Raw genomic sequence first — 20,924 nt, forward strand, 5'->3', positions numbered from 1 at the left:
TTTTAAAAGTATCTATAAATATATTTTTTAAGTACAGTAAAACCTCATTAATCCAGACCACATTAGATCAGTCTTGCATAATCCGGATAGCCGTTTAAGACTATTTTCATGTTTATTTTTAAATAAATTCCACGAATTTACCGCATGTTATCGTGGTTAAATACCAATCGGTAATCACATATTGTCATTCACGTTATCCATTATTCTCTTAATACTATGTATTATATATCTTGTATATTACAATACATACCTACTTATAACTTATTCATAAATCTATAACACACGTTTCTTGGTTATTTTGTTTAGTTAATTTAAACTTTTCTTCAACCAAACAAAATCTAGAACCCCAATTAGTCCGGATTAATAAAATTCTACTGTATTAATACTTACTCTCTAATCAATTTTTTTTATCTAATATTCAAATACATATTTAAAATACTTTTTAAAGGAAATATCTATATTTGTATTTGAATACTTTTAAAAAGCATCGTTTATAAGACTGACTTTGACACAAGGTAATGTATAGTATCTAACATATTAATAACTTGTATACTTTTAACATTTTTCGTTCGGAGTTTAATTTAATTAAAAAACTCCAAGATTAGATAAGAAACAATAAATTTTGTTCATTTTTGACTATCATCATAGGTTTCTTGATAATAATTACAAGAAATTAAAAAATTATCATTATAAACTAAAAATATAATATTTATTTTTATTCGATGTACGAAGATAAGACATGTTAAACATTTTTAACTGTCAAAAAAAAATAAACATATAAATTATAGAAAATATATTGTTAATAAAATACAATTACACGATATCGCATTATAATTTTTAAGATACATAGAGATTTCAATATTTAATTATTATTAAGTAACATTTAATAAACATATATGCTTCGTTTTAAACATAAATACTTGTAAAATAAAAAAAGTTATTAAAAATTTAATTTTGCTGTATTTTTTTCAAAAAATATTAAAATTGTGTTGTATGATAAGTATTACATTATCTATTAAGTTTATAATAAAAATTGAAATTCTCAATTATAAAAATTTTTAACTGAAAAACTCGTGTAAAATAATTATTTTATACTTCAAATAAATTATGTTTCAAATAACAAGACATTTTAGAAAATAAATCAATTTTAAATTCGAATTAAATCTAATTATAACTTTAAAATTCATAGACTATTAATCATTATAGTTCAATGCTGTTATTTAATACTACAGTGATAATTTTTTGGTTGACCTATTTTCACAAATTATGTTCTAATTAAAATATTATGTAATTGTATAAAATAGCTGATTCAAAAATCTCTTCCTCTTCATGAAAAGTGCCCTCTTCCACTCTTCACCATCATCAGTGCACCGCGACCACCTCACATACGAGAGCAGCATTATAAGTTATCACAAATTCTGTTGACAGTTATCAAATAAAATGTTATCAGTTATCATTTTTCGCGCGCAAATGACAACATACATAATAATATCAGATACGTGATATTATTTCCGATTTCGTTACCGTATACTTATTATTTAGACGAATATTATAAAAATAAATATTTTAACAACGTATTGTTCCCTCTTATACTTGGTAAAATAATTTACAAAATTGTATAGTAAGTTTAGAAAACCCATTCATAACAATAGAAAATCCATTATCACTGGAATGACATTTGTGTTGTCACACAACCAGGTAAGTCTATGCATGTCGATATTGAGTATTGACCCGACTGAAAAATTTAAAATTCCCAGTAATTGTTCATTTAGTGACTTCATCGCGACACGTCAAAATAACATCGGTTTTCGTAAAACGTTCATTTTCGCTGATGGGGAATATACTGTCATTCGTATTGCAGCAACCAATAAAATAAAAGCGTATATTATTTTTGGAAACCGAACTTTATAAACAATCGAATATGGTGTACAGCGGTGAAAAAGTATTAGTGATAAAATCAAAAACTCATGAAGGGAGCAAAATACTTTTGAATCGAGTGGACCTTATTCAACCTCAATATTTGAAATGGTGCATATTTGAAACGATTACACGAAAATCAAATATAACACAACCAGCTGTCTTAAAACAATTCGATATGTTTTTAACTATATTGATGTTGAATTCACCAAAGTTTATTCACCACCAAAAACACGTCCTGAAGAAATGATCACATTTATCAAAAATGTACATGATGAAAGTGTAATTTCAAAAATTCCAAAAAGTGATGTCAATTTCATTAGTCAACTCAAAATGTATGCTTCATCACAATTAGCTGAACATTGGGCGCAACAATAGAATGGTGAAATGTCACTAGAGGTAAACCTTTAAATTATATCACTAGTAAAAATATTTATTGTATTTTATTATTTTATAGTTATTCACTGAATCGAAGTGAGACTCATTTCACGCTTATCACCTCTGAGATATTCATGTATGTCTCCAATGCATTATGAAGAAGATCTTTTACAAGCAAGGGTAATTTATAATTTATAAATTTAATCAATTCAAGTATTGATTATTATAATTTTATAGGGAGCTGACGAGGAAAGTGATAACTTTATAGTGAAAAAAATTCCCATGCAGGCAACATGGGTACCAATCCATAACACTAAATGGAAGGTAATATACAAATCATACAATTATTATGAATAAATTATTTATATTATTTTATTCTCTAGCCTAACGACGGGTTTAGCAGTCTACCATTAACCTCACAGACAGTCATAGACAAGATTCTGACAATTGTGCATAGTACCCTCCATGATATACATCACCTCAATATATTGAATCTCCGCCAACAAGCCAAGTAGTTGATGAAAATGATGGACTAATTAATATGGTTATATACATTTCATTTAATTTTATAATTTAACATTTCGTTAAAAATTTGTTTAGATTAGTTAATTTTACAAATATTTATTTTATAAAAATTTGTTCATTTATGCCTACCTGATAGTTTTTCTTTGTTTTCATCCATTAGTCTGTAACATTATTCTCTGATATAAATTCTGCTTACTTCGCAAAAAATTACATCTTCACCCTTGGCCCAATACAGATGACTCGAAAACACGTGAGATTTTAATGCTGGTTTGGATGTCGACAGATGTTTACAATCCAGGAAAAACTAAGTGTACCAAGTAGTTGGTGTTTTGCTTAAGTCATTATTTTATGTTTCTACTAAATTTGTTATGTTACAGTTATCTAATGAATGTAGTTTTTTGTTGTGAATGGATAAATTTAAGCGATTGTGACATTCGTCTAAGACAGGGGTCTCCAAACTTTTTTTATCCGAGGGCCACATAAAATAAAAAAAGCTCTTAGCAGGCCAAAATGTATGAATACATTTAATTTTCGTATATAATTTATAAATTACAGCTAATACAGCTGATAATTGCTAGTGCGCACGATAACGACTATGAAAACTAGGTATATATATTTTTAGAATATTTTCCGTTATTTGGCGGGCCGGTGAAAACTTATTAGGGGGCCGCATCCGGCCCGCGGGCCGTAGTTTGGAGATCCCTGGTCTAAGAAGGTATTGGTTTATGCGTTTTATAATAATAAAAAAAATATTATTGTGTACATACATATATTATATAAGATCAATAGTGATAATTTTTGATTTATTATTATTGATGTACAATGATTGTTTTCTAAAATTATTATTTTTATTTTTTGTTTGTTATCTCTCCAGTAATGTATTATAGCAATATTTAAAACATTATTATTTGTATTTTCGTGTTTTCATACAATTATTAAGTTTTTATTAAATGAAAGGTTGAAATATGAACTTCAGCATACAAGAAATTATGGGCTATTTTTTTCTATCTCATCCAGTGCATATTTTAGGTAACGCTTCTCTTTTGATTTGTTGTTCTAAGCAAAATGTCCTAAGGTTTTGTAACATCCCGAATATATTACCATATTATGGTTTAAAAATTTAAAAAATTATAAATTTAATAACACAGAAGCTAGGTACATTATTATCGTATAATTAAAACAAATTAAAATTTTCAATTTTTTTTTTTTTATAGAACACGCAATATTAATAAACAAAATAAATATTTTAATTCCTAATAAAACAATATGTTTAGATCAGGGTTGATAAGGTATTGTCATAGGGGATAAAATTGAACAAAATATGTCCAGGACATAATCAAAATAATATACTTATTTGGACATATTGGACAAAACCAAAATATCATAATTTTTATCATAAATAAATAAATTTAATTAAATTTAAGTTCTACAAGTATAACAATTTTAAATGTGTAACTTGACTTATTAATAAATATAAAATATAAAATATATAACTTGGATTTAAGATATTTTAAATAATTATCATAACATAAAACATTTTATAAAACTTATAAAGTAATTTTTACTTTTATTCATTGACATCATAATTATTTTTTTCGTTTGCCATACAGTTTAACATTTTATAACATGATGCTAGTTTTCCAGCTTTTTCAAGGCCCAATTTGTTGCGTAATTTGCTTTGAATCAAACTGAAATCCGAAAAAATTTGTTCAATCTCTGCTGATGATACAACACAACGAAATAAGTGACTTGTAAATCTTGAGAATGGTTTAGGTAAATTAGAGATTTTTTTTAATGAGTGCCACCAATCAATATGTGACATATTTAGCATTGACTCTTCAAAGTAAGATTTTGGATAAATATCTGATTGAATTTCAAATTGAATAATGAAAGGAATAAATTCGTTTGAAATATTTTTGGTAACCAACCTCTAGTTTCTTTTCTTTGGTTTACAGTCAAGCCATTTCCATTATATTTTGGATGTAACATGTATGCTAAAAAATGAGCCGGTGTAACGCATTGAGAAAATTGTTTTCCAAAGTGGGTAAATGAGGCATTTTATTCAAATTTTGATTACTGCAGAGTGAACAAGATATTATTCTGAGGAATAAATAAATATAAATAGCATTACTAAAGCAATATTATTATTTAATAACAACTGAAATGTATTATACCTACCTATCTTTATTTATTATAAATAATATAATTGTCTTTTAGTTACTATTTTTAAAATAAGGCATTTTAAGATATTCATTAGAATATAATATAATATTACAATTTACCACAATACCACCAAAACATTGTATTTAAAATTATTACCACTCAATAAAATAGTTATTCAAAATTGTAACTTATTTATATATTGAAAAATAATTTACTATTTCAAACATTTTTACATTAAAATATAAATACCCTAGGCACAAAAATCATAATCGTGATATTCATGAGCGCAACTAAGGAGCTGACTTGAGAGTGCTTAGCACTCTTAAATTTTTCATTTATTGTCTTAAGAAAAATTGATCAATTTTCAAAAGATAATGAAAATGATCTTCAAATTTCAGCCATAAATATATGTTTTATCTAATAAATAAATATTAAAGTAATTTACATTGTCAATACTTAATTTAGATTTTAAACATTAATGAGTCGACCAAGTAAATTAAATCAGTATAGGTACTTTATTAGTTATTTAACATAAGGCATCGAAAATAAAATTATAAATTAATGAACTAAAATTAAAGTACACCAGAGAATGATAATAATATTACACATACATAGTACATACATATCATAGATCTTATAATAGTTAATTTAAAAAAATGGTGTTTTAATCATACTTTAAAAAATTGTATTTCGCATATTAAACAAAATACTTAAGAAATATCATAAATTAACAATTTGAAAACAGAAATAAATAATTAAGTCTATTCAAACGTATACAAAATTAATCAAGTGACCAACTTAATATGTCAATATCTATTGCTTCTGCAACATATGATAGCCATGAAAAGGTAAAAATTAACTTAGAATATATCAGATGAAATAAAGGAAACTTTTATCCAATTTTTTGAAATGTGCATAATAAATAAAATAAATACAGGAACAATTTTTAATGAGTTAGCATTAATTAAAAAATTATTTCATAGTAAAAATAAAAACTTTTATTATAATTTAATACATTTTTAAATATTGAATTGTTTTTGAAATAATAAAATTATAATTTGGGTTATTGAAAATATGGAATAAAGCCTCCACAGTCCATTTTAGTTTATAACAATTTTAGCCCTCCCAAAAATATTACTTTAGTTGCACCCATGGACTGATATTACTGCACACAATTAGTACCAATTATTAATTAGACTCACATTGTAAATATAACTTTCAGTTGGATATAAGTTTATTTAAACTAGCTTAAAACTGCAAAAATAATAAAATGTAATTAAAATACATAATTATACTTAATAATCTGAGAGAAAAAAAACAATAATGAATTTATGGTAAGTTTTACATTTAATAAATTTATAATACTAACAAAATTTTATATTTTCTAAATCAATCAAATACAAAATTGAAAAATAAATTTAAATTATGCGTAATAATACTAAAATAACAGTAGCACTAGCAAACAACTTATCTCTGTTTGTTTTCAAGTTTTGACTCCAAGTCTTATGTCCTATGTAATCCACTTGACTTTTTCTTACTTTTTGGTCTAATATTTTAAATATTTTATCTTCCACAATTATGATTTTTTTCAAATTATTCATGGCTTCTTGACCTTCCTGTTGATCCAAACCATTACTCTGCATCCCTAAGTATTTTATTGAAGCATCTAATATATGTAATTGTCTTACTATTATCACTAATATATGAGCAATTCTTTCAGTATTAATATCACTACTTTTAACACGTAAAGAATTATTACTCCAATTCTCTGTATGAAAACATTTAAGCGCATTAGCCAAAAGCTCACGATGTGGTGATAAAATGATTCCCATATCAACAAATTGATTATTATTTCCAGAGAGTAAATTTTTAAAAGTAACATTATTGGAAATTAGATGGTCTACATAGATATCCATTGATAATCTTTCTAAAAATGATTTGACGTCTTCACTAAAACCATTTTTTAATTCAGTCATAACTGTATCCCAGTAAGAATATTCTTCTGAATAATAATCTTCTAGTTGTTCATTTTCATAATCTTTATTTAATAACTTTAAAATAGCAACCATGTTTTTATTTTTAGCTATTTCATACACTGTCTGACGTTTCTTGTTAGTGACATCTTTGTCAGCTCCTTTTGATAATAGATATTTTACAATATGAACATGGTTGTAACGTACTGCAAAAAACAAAGCTGTCTCTCCAAATTGATAATTTCTCAACTCCATATCTGCCCCATGATTGACTAGAAATTCTACCAATTTCAACCAACCATTGCTGCATGCATACATAAGAGCAGTCAACCCTGTTCTATCTTTAGAGTTGATGTCAATTTCATCAAAATTTACTAAAAGCTTTACACAATTTAACAAGTCTAATTCATCAGAAACTCTAATACAATTACATAAACACATTATAACATTATGACTGTCATAATCAATTAATGGATCAGCACCATTCTGTAAAAGAAATTTTACAGCATCTAAAGATCCATTAAATGCTGCATTCATCAAAGCAGTCCAACTATTATTCAAATAACTGTTAACATTAACAGTTCCTGAGTTTAAGGCACGGGTGATTTCTGATAAGTTATTTGTTACACAAGCATTTATCAATGTTGATTCAAAATCTTCTGCTTCTGGTTTAACATGATATGTTGAACGTTCAATAATATCACCAAATTCATCATACTCATCATCATCGCTTTGCCAACCAGCTGGAACAATGTTTTTCCTATATTCCATTTTGATGCTTATTGAAACTATAACAAATAATATTAAACATTAATAGTTTATACTTTATTCTAATAAATTTGGCACATATGTAAGCAAATAAATTAGGCTAGGTAAGTAATCACCACCAATATTCATAATTTTATACATAAGTTAATACCAAATACCAAAGTATCTTGGTACTGATTATTAGCAGGACTATATTATTGTTTTAAAACCAACAATAAAGCATTTCAACTTACAGTAATATATATATATATAGTTATATGTTAAGAAATTGTACAAACACAATTTATTAAACTATAATTTTCCAAAATGCTGTTCACACATGTGAAGTGAGCGTGGTGGCAGTGGTGACTGTTTACTGATCTGGTAATGGTGTGAGAGTGGGGTGAATACGTCACACATGTAGAGGATCGGGCGGCGGCGGTGCTGATTGCAGTGTTGTGTGTGGGTGTGTGGTAGAGAGCAGGTGGCGACAGCATTGATAGAGGTGAAAAGTGGAAAAGGGCCCTCTTCATGAAGAGGAAGAGGTTATTGAATCGGCTATTTTATACTACTTTATGTTTATAATTTTATATTATTTCTTACAAAACAATTATTTTTACAACGAATAAAATATCTCTGCGGCTGATGCTGAATATATATACATATTAATAAATATATAAAATATATAATATTACACATGTATTTAATGTTAAGTACAAAATATTATGTACACTAAATCTAAACTACCAAACTATAGATAACAATTGATAATAATGAATCAGTCATCGCGTTAAACATCCTGTCATTCGTATTCAGATCCTCATCTGACATGTTGCAACTATTATATTATACGATATACCTATTATAACAACTAACGTTTTTATTTCATTTGTAATACAACACAGAGGGAACTGCGTTAGCATCTTCCTCGGCAACAGCCATCATTCGCCAGAAAACGATAAAAATAAAATTAAAATTTATAAATTATAAATTATATTTAAAAAAAACTTTTGGTTGGTACCCCCTCTTTATACATTTTAATCTTTTAAACTTTATTCCCAATCTTTCAAAACTGACTTTTATTTGAATAATGACAATTTGTATTCATTTATTGTCTCTAGCCTAAAGCCAACAATAATAAAAAAACTAGTTATAATTGCATTCTATCGTGTCTACCAAAACAAAACAATGAAGTTAATTTAAATCTAAATTAAACTATTAATGAATTATCAATGTTGTCATTTATAGACACGAGATACCTATTTAAGGATTTAACTATATTAATAATTAAATAATAAAATATAAATATTTTTAAACGAAATGTACTTACGATAAGTATTACTAATATACTTTTGGTTAATATACAAATCATCAAATAATTTTTTATTGCATACATTTACAACTGTTCTCCTATTATACATCGCAAAACAATATAAACACGAACTTTTCATTTAATATTTTACATATACTTATATCTAACTAAAGGCTATTAAGTTTTTAAAATTAATGCAAAGTTATTTTAACAGTAGGTACTTCAATCAATTTTAAAAACTATTTGCTCATTAATTCTTTTAATCGTAACTTAGTTGTAAAAATTCCTTCTAAAAAAATTTAATAACCTGTCAATACAGGCGTCAATTTTTTGTATAGATTTGAAAATTTAACATGATATTTTAAATTTAATGTATAATAATTATTGTGTGTGAATAATTCGACTGATCAAACGAATTATAAGAGTAGCTCCAACCGAGAAAATAAACAAGTGGTTATTGTTGTCATGTACATTTTAATAATTAAAATGTATTTAGTGTTTGTGCTCTACAGCACTTATAAACATAACAATGCCTACTAATAACAACAAAAATTTTAAATTACTTATAATAATAATAAAAAGGTAGATAAGTGGATACCGTTTTGCTGTACATTCGCGGTGTCGAGTGGCTCACTAATATAGATCTGTTAAATTTTAATTCAATTAAATATTATTGAGTGCGAAAAACGATTCTGAGTGGAAATGATCTATGGCCTATATCACAAAGTGATATGTTTTTTTTGATATAGCTATAAAAATAATTTGTTTTACTTTTAGTATTATAATATTATAGAAGGTTGATATATTTTTTTCCTAAAATATTTAACTTAAAATGTAATAACATCTTTTTATAAATACCAGAAAATAATAAAAATAGATTCATATAATAATAGATTATATTATCTTAAAATAAATAAAAATTGTCATCACGTATTGTAAAATACGATAATAAATAGTATAAATAAATAAAAATAATACAATATACGTAAAAGTTTAAAGTACTTAGTAGTTAGTACCTACCTACTTATGAATAATATTTTTAAATTTTAACAAAATAACTAACATCGTTATTTATCTTTTAAATAAGTAATTTTGTCCAAATTTGAACTTTAAAATGCTATAAAAAAGTTACATTTTTTTATTTTTTTAAATGTTATGGTTTTAATATGACCTACTTATGAAAAATCTTGTGTAAAATTTTCAAAACTTAATTTAAAAAGTAAAGTTTTTTTTAAATATTAACTAAAAAATAACTATAAAATAGTTTGCAATTTTTCGCAATTAACCACAAAATGAATAGTTACCTAACGCCAATCAAGCTTAAAAATTTAAAAATTACTAGTATAAAATAACTATTTTAAACAATTGACATTTAAGTATTCACATAATTAAATACAAATGAAAATAATGTTTTGTTTATTAAATCAAAAAAAAAAAAATTAAACACAAACATTATTGTAAATTTTAATAAATTGAATAGGAACTTATGAAACTTGTAAATAAATCAAATATTATTTATTAGATTTTTACAAAAATGAGAATATAATGGTTTTATAATGACGTCTTTTTTATTTATGTCTGTAACAAAATTTGTGTTGCGTATATATAGTATTATGTTAAAAACTGATAAATCCACAAACTTAAATCGTTAAAGCTCAAAATCAGTACGTAATAAACAAAATCTGATTTTGATTTTAAAATCGATTTCAGATATTAACTTATAAATACAAATTTTAATAATAAATAAATGTATGGTCAATTAATTAAGCAGATGTACCTACCTATAGCGTATTCCTATACTTTAATGTTCACGTAAGACATTATTATCATTGTAATTTATTTATATAGATAGATAGATGTTTAAAAATTTGTAAAAAGGAACTAAAAAAAAGAATAGTAATAAAATTACATTTAAATAATATAATAACAGTAATATTAAGTAAAAAATATTTTATATCTATTGAAAAATAATAATAGAAATATAATAAGAATATAGGATAATCATTAGTTACAAAATATGTCTTGAGTCATTATTTGTGTGAACTTTCAGTAATTTATAAATAAGTGAAAATTATTAAAGCTAATAATGTTTTGTTAAAATTGTGCTTTGTAAATACTCCGATCAAAAATAATATGGTGAATATATAATTTACATATTTAAGTTCCACTTTAAGATCCCAAGGTTTATACATTTGACAGGTTTAGGTTGGTTAAAAATACCTATAATTTTTCTTTTCCTACTTTGAAGATACTAAATTATTGAATTGAAGTTTATCTCATTAATTTTCTTTAATTTTGACTTTCAAAAAATGATATTAATTAATATTATCGCCCAACACCATGATATATGAAGACCTTTTCATTTATTATGCAGACTTCACTATCTTTCCTTACTGTACTGTAGCCTACAAGTTGTTATCTATTTAACTGTTGAACTCAATTATAACAAAAGTAATTGGATTACATATGAAATTAATTATATGGATACAAAGTTTATTTAAATACATAATTAATTAAATTGCCTAAGTCCTATTTTGGCTATTTTAAATGTTGATGAATTATGTTGTTAGTACTAGCATTATCCAAATCAATGGGTAGTACCAATACCTCTAAAATTAAACCACATTAAGACCAGCTCCCAAAATTAAATTACAGCTTCTATAATCATGACCAGTATGGAGAAATTTCTAACTATAAATTAAAATTTTTTTGCTTAAATTATTGTATATATGTATTTTACATTAATTTGTTGATACTAAAACAATATTAATAAAAAATCAAATTTAAGAATTTATATAAGATAATTATTAAGATAATATTTTTTTTATTTTAATGAAATTGTAACTAAACCCAAATTCAACCAAGTAAATTTTGAGTTATTTAACTTTATATACTAAAGATAATAATTCTATGATATTAGATTTAGAAGATATAGAAACTATGATAATTATTACTTATCTTTAATTTATTTGATAAAAATATATAATTATATCATAAAAATTGGCTAATAAGTATTATAAGTAGGTACCTAGATAGTAGATACTAGATTAAAATCTTAAAATCTTAAGAACTCAGAAACAAATTATTAACATTTTATACTTAGACAAATAAATAAAAAAAAAATTAATTTAAAGTAAGCACCTTTATATTAATTATACTAATTTATTGTAAAAAAGAATGGTTTTCATTTGAAAAACTGAAATTTGTAAGTAAATAATATTTTCAAACCCAATAAAAATCATAATTGTACTTAACATAATTAAATTTATTAATAATAGCTTGACACATAATTAGATTGTAGTTTACCTATAAATATCTTTGAAGTTTAGATAGATATCTACTTTTTCTTTTGTGTTTATGACCTTGACACTTTTTTTAACATACTTTCACCTAATAAAATGTTTGATTTTTATATTGTTTAATTTTACTCAAGGTAATTAAAAAAAAACTATTAAAGATGTGTATATACATTTTTAGTGAATACTTTGTAGTACCTATTAATTAAATAAATAACCAGTATATATTCATATTTTACAAAAATGCCATTTTTTTTAATTATTACAAATTATAATTATATTAAAAACATAATATCCTGGATCAAACATAATTTTATAACTAATAAGAAATTAATTGTTTCTAGATACAACAAATACAATATCAAAAGGGCAAAAATATAAATTTATAAACAAATTACTAAAGAAAAAACTAAACCAAAATTTTAACTGAATTTTAGAATTTATAATTGTATATAAATTTCTAATTTATTAGGTACATTAGGAAGATATAAACAACATACATGGGTATAGCATTCTCTAAATATTAAGAAATAATTAACCTATTATAAAACTTCAAAACGAGCATATCATTTATGTTTTCTCAGTTTCTTATGAATTTCAAACAATATTAAATATTTTTGGCAAATTATGAGTGTTGTACAATGCTACAATTTAAAAATTCTTTTAACTCACTCACTTAAAAATTAAAATATAGTAAAAAGATAATTGCACAAAACTGGAACTGCTGAACACAAATTGTCTGCATAGACATAAAGTACTTTGTAAAATAGACTACACAGCCTCTATTCATATTTTTTTTTGATACATTTTGTAAAAAAATTCATAATTCTGACTTAATTTCTTCATGACACTCAAAACTTTTCACACGACCTCAGAATAATTTGTCTAATTGATATATAACAATGACAACTAGGAATTAAAAAACCATAATATATTTTAATTATTATTTAATAAAAAATAAAACAGAATACATGATTAACAATCAAAAAAATTGATTTACAAATATCATTGATTATAATAGGTACCTATGGTAAACTATACTTACCATTAATTAATATTAAGTAACTAGTTTTAAATATTATTAGTTACAGGAATAGGTATTAGATAATAGATAATATGCATTTTCTAATTGGAATAATTGGATATTTGGAATTTGTTTGAAAAAATCGTAACAGCTGACGTCGCTGGCGACGTGCAGGTTGATAGCTTTCGGCGTATCTGGCGGAACAACGAGAGCAGTATGTTTGGACGTTTTCAAAAATAACCGTGTATTTTTGCTATCAATCTTATTACTTGGTTGCAAACACTATTAACGAGGTATAAACGTTGCGGCTATATAGTACTGAAATGGTCTGACCAATAATACAAATACTACAAAGACAAACGTACAAATGTACAACAGTACAACACACTTCGGCGCTTCGGCGTCCGACGTCCGGTGTTTATTTTTTAAGTTCTGGTGCTTTGCCGCCATTTAGGCGACATAGCATTGTCGCCTATCGGCTTCGAGCGATGTACGAGAGTTATTCTCATAGACATCGTTGCTGACTGCGATACAGTATTACAGTCTTCACTGTTGTCATTTTATGTGCTTGCTACTCGCCGGCCGAAAAACTTGTTTTTATTTTTTCAACCATCCGTCTGATACTTCAATTTATTTGTCAGGCGACGACGTTAATTTGGATTCATCATTGAATATAATCGCTTCCATAATCTATACCATTTTTGTATAAAAATTATCGTTTCCCGTAGATTGGTGGACGGTGTTTCTAAGTTCTAACAGCATGTAAGTACCTAGTGAATAGCCACTGACAATTTCATTTACTTTAAATATTTATTTTACATACTTAACCATTGTATGAAGACAAATAAACATGATATTTTTTCAATTACAGGATAATCTTATCTGAACACAGCTATCTTGCCATTACCATAAAGAAACTTGGAACTAAAAAAATCACTTCAACTATTCAAGGTAGATTTTGTATTTTTTTGTTATATTAAAAATAGGTTTAATAAATATATACAGATATTAATAATTTGTGCTATCTTATTGCAAGTTGTGAAATATTAATTATGTTGAAAATTATAATACTATATTATGTTCATACACGATTATAAAAAATTAATTTAGCTTCAATAATTATATTTATTTGGCTTATAACAAATGTGATAACACCAATTTTAAGTACTAATTTATAATGAATGATAATACAAATATTTTAAATAATAATCATTTTATTAATTAATAATCAAGTTAACAACCCAACTTCTTCTCCAGTACTATTTTTCATGATATTGAATGTTGCCCCCTGAATCGATTTATAATTTTTTTACTTAATAGTTTGAAAAATAAGTTCTTTAGTTTGATCCAAAATTTACAGTTATCATATCGTCATCTATTAACAATTAGGATTGATTCAAATGTTTTTAAAAACATACACACATTTCTTTGTTTTGAATCATAAGTCTATTAGTCTATACAAATAACTCATTATCTAATAATTTTTATTAACAATTAAGAAATCATAATAATATAATAACATAAACAGTTGTTTAACTTAAATCAAAATGTAATCACATAACTTTGATGACATGTTATGATTTACAAACACAGACTAATAGATTAACCTATCTTGAAAAATGATGAAATCTTGGTTGTAAAATTGCATTTGACATTTGGAAAAAGCTATTCTTAATTTAAAAATCATAAAGAATACACAGGTGTAATAAAAATTGGTAGATAGTAGATACATATACTTTTATAGATAGCTTAACACTATACCATCAAACGTGCAGTAGATATAGCATATTGGACAAGTACCCAAAATACTTTCATAGTTAAGCAAACTGCCTTGTTTTTTTATTTTTATTTAAATCTGTAACTAATATAATATATAATAATAATTAACACATTATTTTCATTGTTTAGACTACATAACAAGAATTTGTGAGTCATTAGGTACATACTTGGCACATATTCTCATTGTCTCTTGTTTTTCTTGTTTGTTATTACTTAGTTATAATATTTGCAATAACAGTTCTCTTTCATTTTATATGTAAGTTAATTCAATTTTATGAAGAATTTTTTATTAAAGTAAATTAAAGCAATATATTTAATCATAAAAATATTCAAACCAATATATTTTAACCTAATCTTATGAATTTACACATATGTAACTTTTATATCCGAATATCAATTCAAATTAATTTAAATATTTATTTAATGAAGTAAACGTTATGGAATAGTCCAGGGTTTGGATCTTTTGACAAATATATAGGTACTTTTTTTATTATTGAAAAATATAGCAGTGGTGGCACATAATAAAACTATTACATGAGGTCCATGCATCCAATCTTAAATTTAAATGAACATTTGCATAGGTTTTGCTGTTAATATTATCTTTTATTTCATAATTCAATAAATTCAAGACATTTTTTTATGAAAATGTTAAATAAATAATATACATTTTTAACAACTAGTTATGTATATATATTATAATTAAATATAAATATTTAAATCTACATATTTATTATACATGCATACATATTTTGTATTATATTTCACATTTATTTATTATATTATTATATTTTACATATCAAAGAAATCTGTTATTTTTTCTATGACAAATTGTTGGCTACAATTTATTCCATAGCATTATCTAACTTAATGATAGCAATAAAAATCGTATCCCATCTTTTTTCGTCCATTTCAGATTGCTCAAAAATTGACGTAATTCTGACAAAAGTTTAGATTAGGTAGCTGAGGTACGATAACGTTTATAAACTACGATAATATTTAACCACCATTGATATTAGTTTTATTAAGAGTACATCAAATAGATTGGACATAATATTTGTATGTATGTACATTATATATACATATACATATCATTGCGTTTAAGGAAATTCGAGTTGTAGAGTGTGTTTCACCGATAGATATTTTGAATTTTCGAGAAGACCAGAATACATGTATTTTCTTTTAATTATAGAGGTTTTTCAAGGTACTCGGTGTTTATTTCAATTTATGGAGTTTTTTTAAATTAATGAGTGACTATACTGTATTATAATTCTGCCTTATTAAGCTTATTTTAATGCATTTTGAATTATACATTTAATTTTGTTGAATTGTTATTGGTAGTTTAAATCATGGTCCATATTGAAATAAGATAAATTAGTAATAATATTTTAATATTTTGATCAATTTTGTTATGATATATTATAATTTAAGATTTAAAATGTTACTTCAAGTCTAATATTATTATTTATAATTATTTTTTTTATTATTTATAGGTATTGTTAGTTTGGTCACAAGTATAACAAAATTATTTTTACTCCATAAAAATTCAGAAGATGAAAAAAATCAGTGAAGTGATAGAAATATTATTCAGATTTAGATTTAAGTTCAAAACGTCATGTAAAGGATTTGATAGAGAAGTGTGATAGGCGTTTAGATATACGGCAAGTAGAAAACTTTGGCAGAGAAAAACGGTAAAGAGTTGAAAAATATTCATATCTTAGTTATAATGGTGGAAAAAGTTATTAGATAAATATAAACTATGAGAGAACACATATAATAAAATTAATAGATGGGAAATTCCAAGTAAAAATTCACATTTATGACGCTCTAACTATGTCATGAAATAATTTATTTAAAAAATTACTTATTTTTGTTGTAAAAATATTCTTCTATATTTCATAAAAGAATAGAATCATTATATATTTATATCCATTTTTAAGAATTTATGATCAAATTATAACTTAAACAAATAAACACATTCCATTTTTAATGAAGAAAAATAATAATTTGATAGAAATTAAATACAAGTTGTAAAATTTCATTGAATGAAATATTTAAAAAAAAATAAAGAATTCAATATTTTGATAAAGCTTACTTAGTTTATGGAAATAAAAAAAAATCATAACCTTGTTGTTCTTGAATTTCAATAGTCTATCATTAGTTAATTTTCTTCATTAAATTTGGAATGTGTGCATTAATTTTATTTATATTTATGATTATATCTTGTCAAAAAAATAATAATTTATACCATTATTCTAAGCTATTGTGAAATATGGAACACTATTAAAAAAAGAAAAGTAATTACTTAATAAATAACTTTATCATAATTAAATTTTAAATATCAAATTTTTCTTTGGAATTTGTCCTTATATTAAATTAATTATAATTTGTATTTCTTGAATGTTGTTGGGTTTGTTTATGTATAATCATAATAATTAATAACATTGATATGAGTCTTTCAACTTTCTATTGAGTTTCTTTGTCAGAGTTTTCTAGTTGTTTATATCTAATCTTGTTACTTATCTTTTATCTTATTCTATATATTTTTATAATAATTTATAAGTCATCTATTCCTTTTTATTATTATTAAATCTCTATTTATGTATATAATTTAAAAAACCACATATTATTTTAAAGTAAGAATATTATACAAGTACATTTATATTTGTTTGAAATCAAATAGTCTTCAATTAATACAAATATTTGAATAAATTTCATTTTTATTTGTACTAATGTATTTTTGTTTATTTTTGACTTAAAATACTAATAGGGACACTCAGATGATAATAGTAACTACGTGTTGTGCATTTTAATACCAAATTATTTTTTTTTGTATTCTTGTCTTTATGAAAACTGAACTATTGGAAACATTAGAGCATAACTAATACTATTTTGCTACGGACGGTTTAATTCATTAACAGAAGTTTTATTATAACATTTTATGAATTAATTGTTTTTATGCTAATAACTATTTTATGTTGATATGTATTCAAATATTTTCTGTAGTACTAAATTAATATTTTAATTTGTTATTTGTCTTAACTCTTTAGTGAAGTAAAGAAGAGTAACCATGTTATTTATTTAAAGTAACTTTATATATGTACAAAGCAAATTATATCATTTTTGTTGATTTTTTTTAAAAAAAAATAAATATTTTTTCACTCAAATTTTTTTCAATAATCAGTAGTGTATAATGCGTAGGTTTAGGAATAAAAAATCAGATTTAATGATGTTTAAAGTAGCATCGTTGAAACTAGTCACTTATGAGAAGGGCTTACACTAGTAGTTTATTTTTACAATGGTATATATTTTTTTTGCAACTTCTGATTATTGCTTTAGTCAGTTAAGTCCATGAATCATCTCATGATGAGGTAAATGGTAGTATTTTTATTTTACATTTATTTTAAGCCAATTATTTTTATATTTTGTTAACAAAAAAATAATTTAGCTACCTTTTTATTTAGTAGTTAGTAGTTACTAGCTAGCTTAAAATATTAGGGAATATATTTCTATTACATATACAAATTTTCTACAAGCCATATAATATATTGGTCAGATAATAATAGGTATATTAATATTTTATTTTTGTTAAACACAGCTAAAATTAAAATTATTAATAATAAAAATCTAATTCAAATTTCCAAAATAAAAATATGTATTGAATTATTAGTTATTATGAACAGTAGAATTTTACTAAGACAATGATTATATTTTATTATTTTTATAATTATTGATAAAATTCCTTAATGACAAACTATAATAATTTTAGATCATTTTATATAATATAAAGTATTAAAAAAAAAAAATCAAAACATTTATATAGGTATTAAGAATTAGATGTCAGACTTTTTAGATAATATAGAACACTTTCATCACAGAGATTCATTCGATTTTACATTTTTTATTTATTTATATTAAAGTTAAAATTATTTTTTTTGTATATCGAAAAATGTCTCTGAACTAAATTTCCAACATTTCTTAAAATTGATTTCAGAGTACAAGAGTCAAATCACAAACATTTTCAAGGATCTGACTCATAGTCAGATGTTGAAAGTGTTATTTTGGAAGACAATTTATCAAACTTGTCTAATTTGTTTCAAATATTATTATTTATTATATTTCAATAAATTCTTTGTAACGTTACAGTCATTTTTTTGTTTTTGATAATTTTATCATTATTTTACTACCAAGTACTGGGTATCTAGTAAATTAATCTTGTTTTGTTCAAAATTATTTTTTATTATTTATAAATATTTATTACAAAGATTATTAATATAAAGTTGTATATGTACAATATTGGCTTTGGTTGATAGTATTTGTTTCACTTAAAAATCTATTAAACAATTTAAACAAAAAACATTTTATCATAACTCATCAAGAAAAACACAGGGACTTAATACTTAAAAACTATTGAATTTTTGTATATCCGTGTCTCCAAATTTTTATTAAGTGTTTAAAATAAAATTATCGAACTAATAGTGTCTTATCAATAACACTAACAGTCTTATAAAATATTCATACCATAAAAACTAACACTGGTTATTAAAAAAATTATATAAATATTTATTTCTTACATCATCAAAGCACAAGAAATATGATAATGTAGTAAAATTACTAAATTACACTTAACTATAAAAAACTTGAATTAGTAAATAATAATATATTTAATAAGTTATTATTAAGATCCTCAAGCCTGAATAGTTAAATTTAATACAATATAAATTAAAAATTAAGAATATTATAAAATACATTTTCACAATATTACTAATATTGATTACACATCCCATAAACAATATGGAATTAACAACAATAATTACTAATTACTAATGCTTTTTTTAAATAAGTCATATAAATCTGTTATGAATCCAAAAAAATAAGGTCCGGATTAAACCAATATAACAGCATTTTCTATCTAGTATATTTAGTGAAGCAAATCTTTTTTTCTTTGCGGAAGCAAGCCAAAAAATTTACTGGCTAGCACCTACTCAACTACCCCACATCATCTATAATTCCAAACATTTCAAATTACTTCTATTTACTACTTAATGAGTTAATCATACGATATTTCATTTACAATATAATTGTATATAACCTTTTCCAGTTGCTAAGATATACTATATATTATGCGCACATACCTATTACCAAATTACTTTGAAGAGGCAAGTGCTTCTTTGCTTCCGAAGATTTGCACCACTGAGTGTATTTAATATTTGGTTAAAAATATATATTATAAATGTTAATTTGTAAATACATCTTAATATATTTATTGTAAATTCGACAATATCAATATCCATAGATATTGTAAAGCTCTTTGTCACTGTTCAATCTTGAAATTTGATTTCTAACAATAATTGTACATGTAAAAATATAATACAATATATTATAAATGAACATTGTAAAAATATGTTCTATTCTATTCTATTATATTCTTTTTATCGATTTTCTATGTTTGTTGTATGAATGTAAAACAATAAAAAAATGAATATATAATATTATACTCGTAAAAATATCAAAGTATATGATAATTGTGAAAACTTTAACATACATGTAATAATTTTCAAAAACTTATTTAAAATTGTATATTTATAAAACATTTCTGAATTAATTGGCTATAAAGAAATAATACCATATTATAAAATAAAACCAACATACAATTATTATTATAGGTATTACAGATTAAATCTATTATACCACAATATATAATATATTATTTTTAAATTAAGTAGTATTGAAACAATATTATTGTCTGCAAGTCTTGCTGAAAAAAAAATTAAAATTGATTAGTTATGAACCACAACAAATGATGTTTTGAT

The 20,924-nt window shown here is 23.7% G+C and overlaps 1 protein-coding gene, 1 long non-coding RNA gene and 1 pseudogene across 2 annotated transcripts; 2 read left to right on the forward strand and 1 right to left on the reverse strand.

The window, feature by feature from the left end:
• Window positions 1-1,526: 1,526 nt before the first annotated feature.
• Window positions 1,527-3,904, forward strand: LOC112596549 (annotated as a pseudogene).
• Window positions 3,905-6,226: 2,322 nt separating this feature from the next.
• On the reverse strand, window positions 6,227-7,853 carry LOC112596638 (ankyrin repeat, SAM and basic leucine zipper domain-containing protein 1-like). The gene is made up of 3 exons (XM_025342399.1): window positions 7,841-7,853; window positions 6,413-7,744; window positions 6,227-6,237 (listed from the first exon to the last, which is right to left on the reverse strand). The coding sequence occupies exons 1-3, from the start codon at window positions 7,851-7,853 to the stop codon at window positions 6,227-6,229; spliced, it is 1,356 nt and encodes a 451-aa protein (XP_025198184.1).
• Window positions 7,854-13,578: 5,725 nt separating this feature from the next.
• Window positions 13,579-16,969, forward strand: LOC112596569. The gene is made up of 3 exons (XR_003114781.1): window positions 13,579-14,097; window positions 14,207-14,286; window positions 16,605-16,969. It is a non-coding gene; the product is annotated as an uncharacterized LOC112596569 (long non-coding RNA).
• Window positions 16,970-20,924: the final 3,955 nt, after the last annotated feature.

The sequence above is a fragment of the Melanaphis sacchari genome, unplaced genomic scaffold (assembly GCF_002803265.2).
Source record: "Melanaphis sacchari strain LSU unplaced genomic scaffold, SCAv2.0 Contig32_pilon_pilon, whole genome shotgun sequence".
Taxonomy (NCBI): Eukaryota; Metazoa; Arthropoda; class Insecta; order Hemiptera; family Aphididae; genus Melanaphis; species Melanaphis sacchari.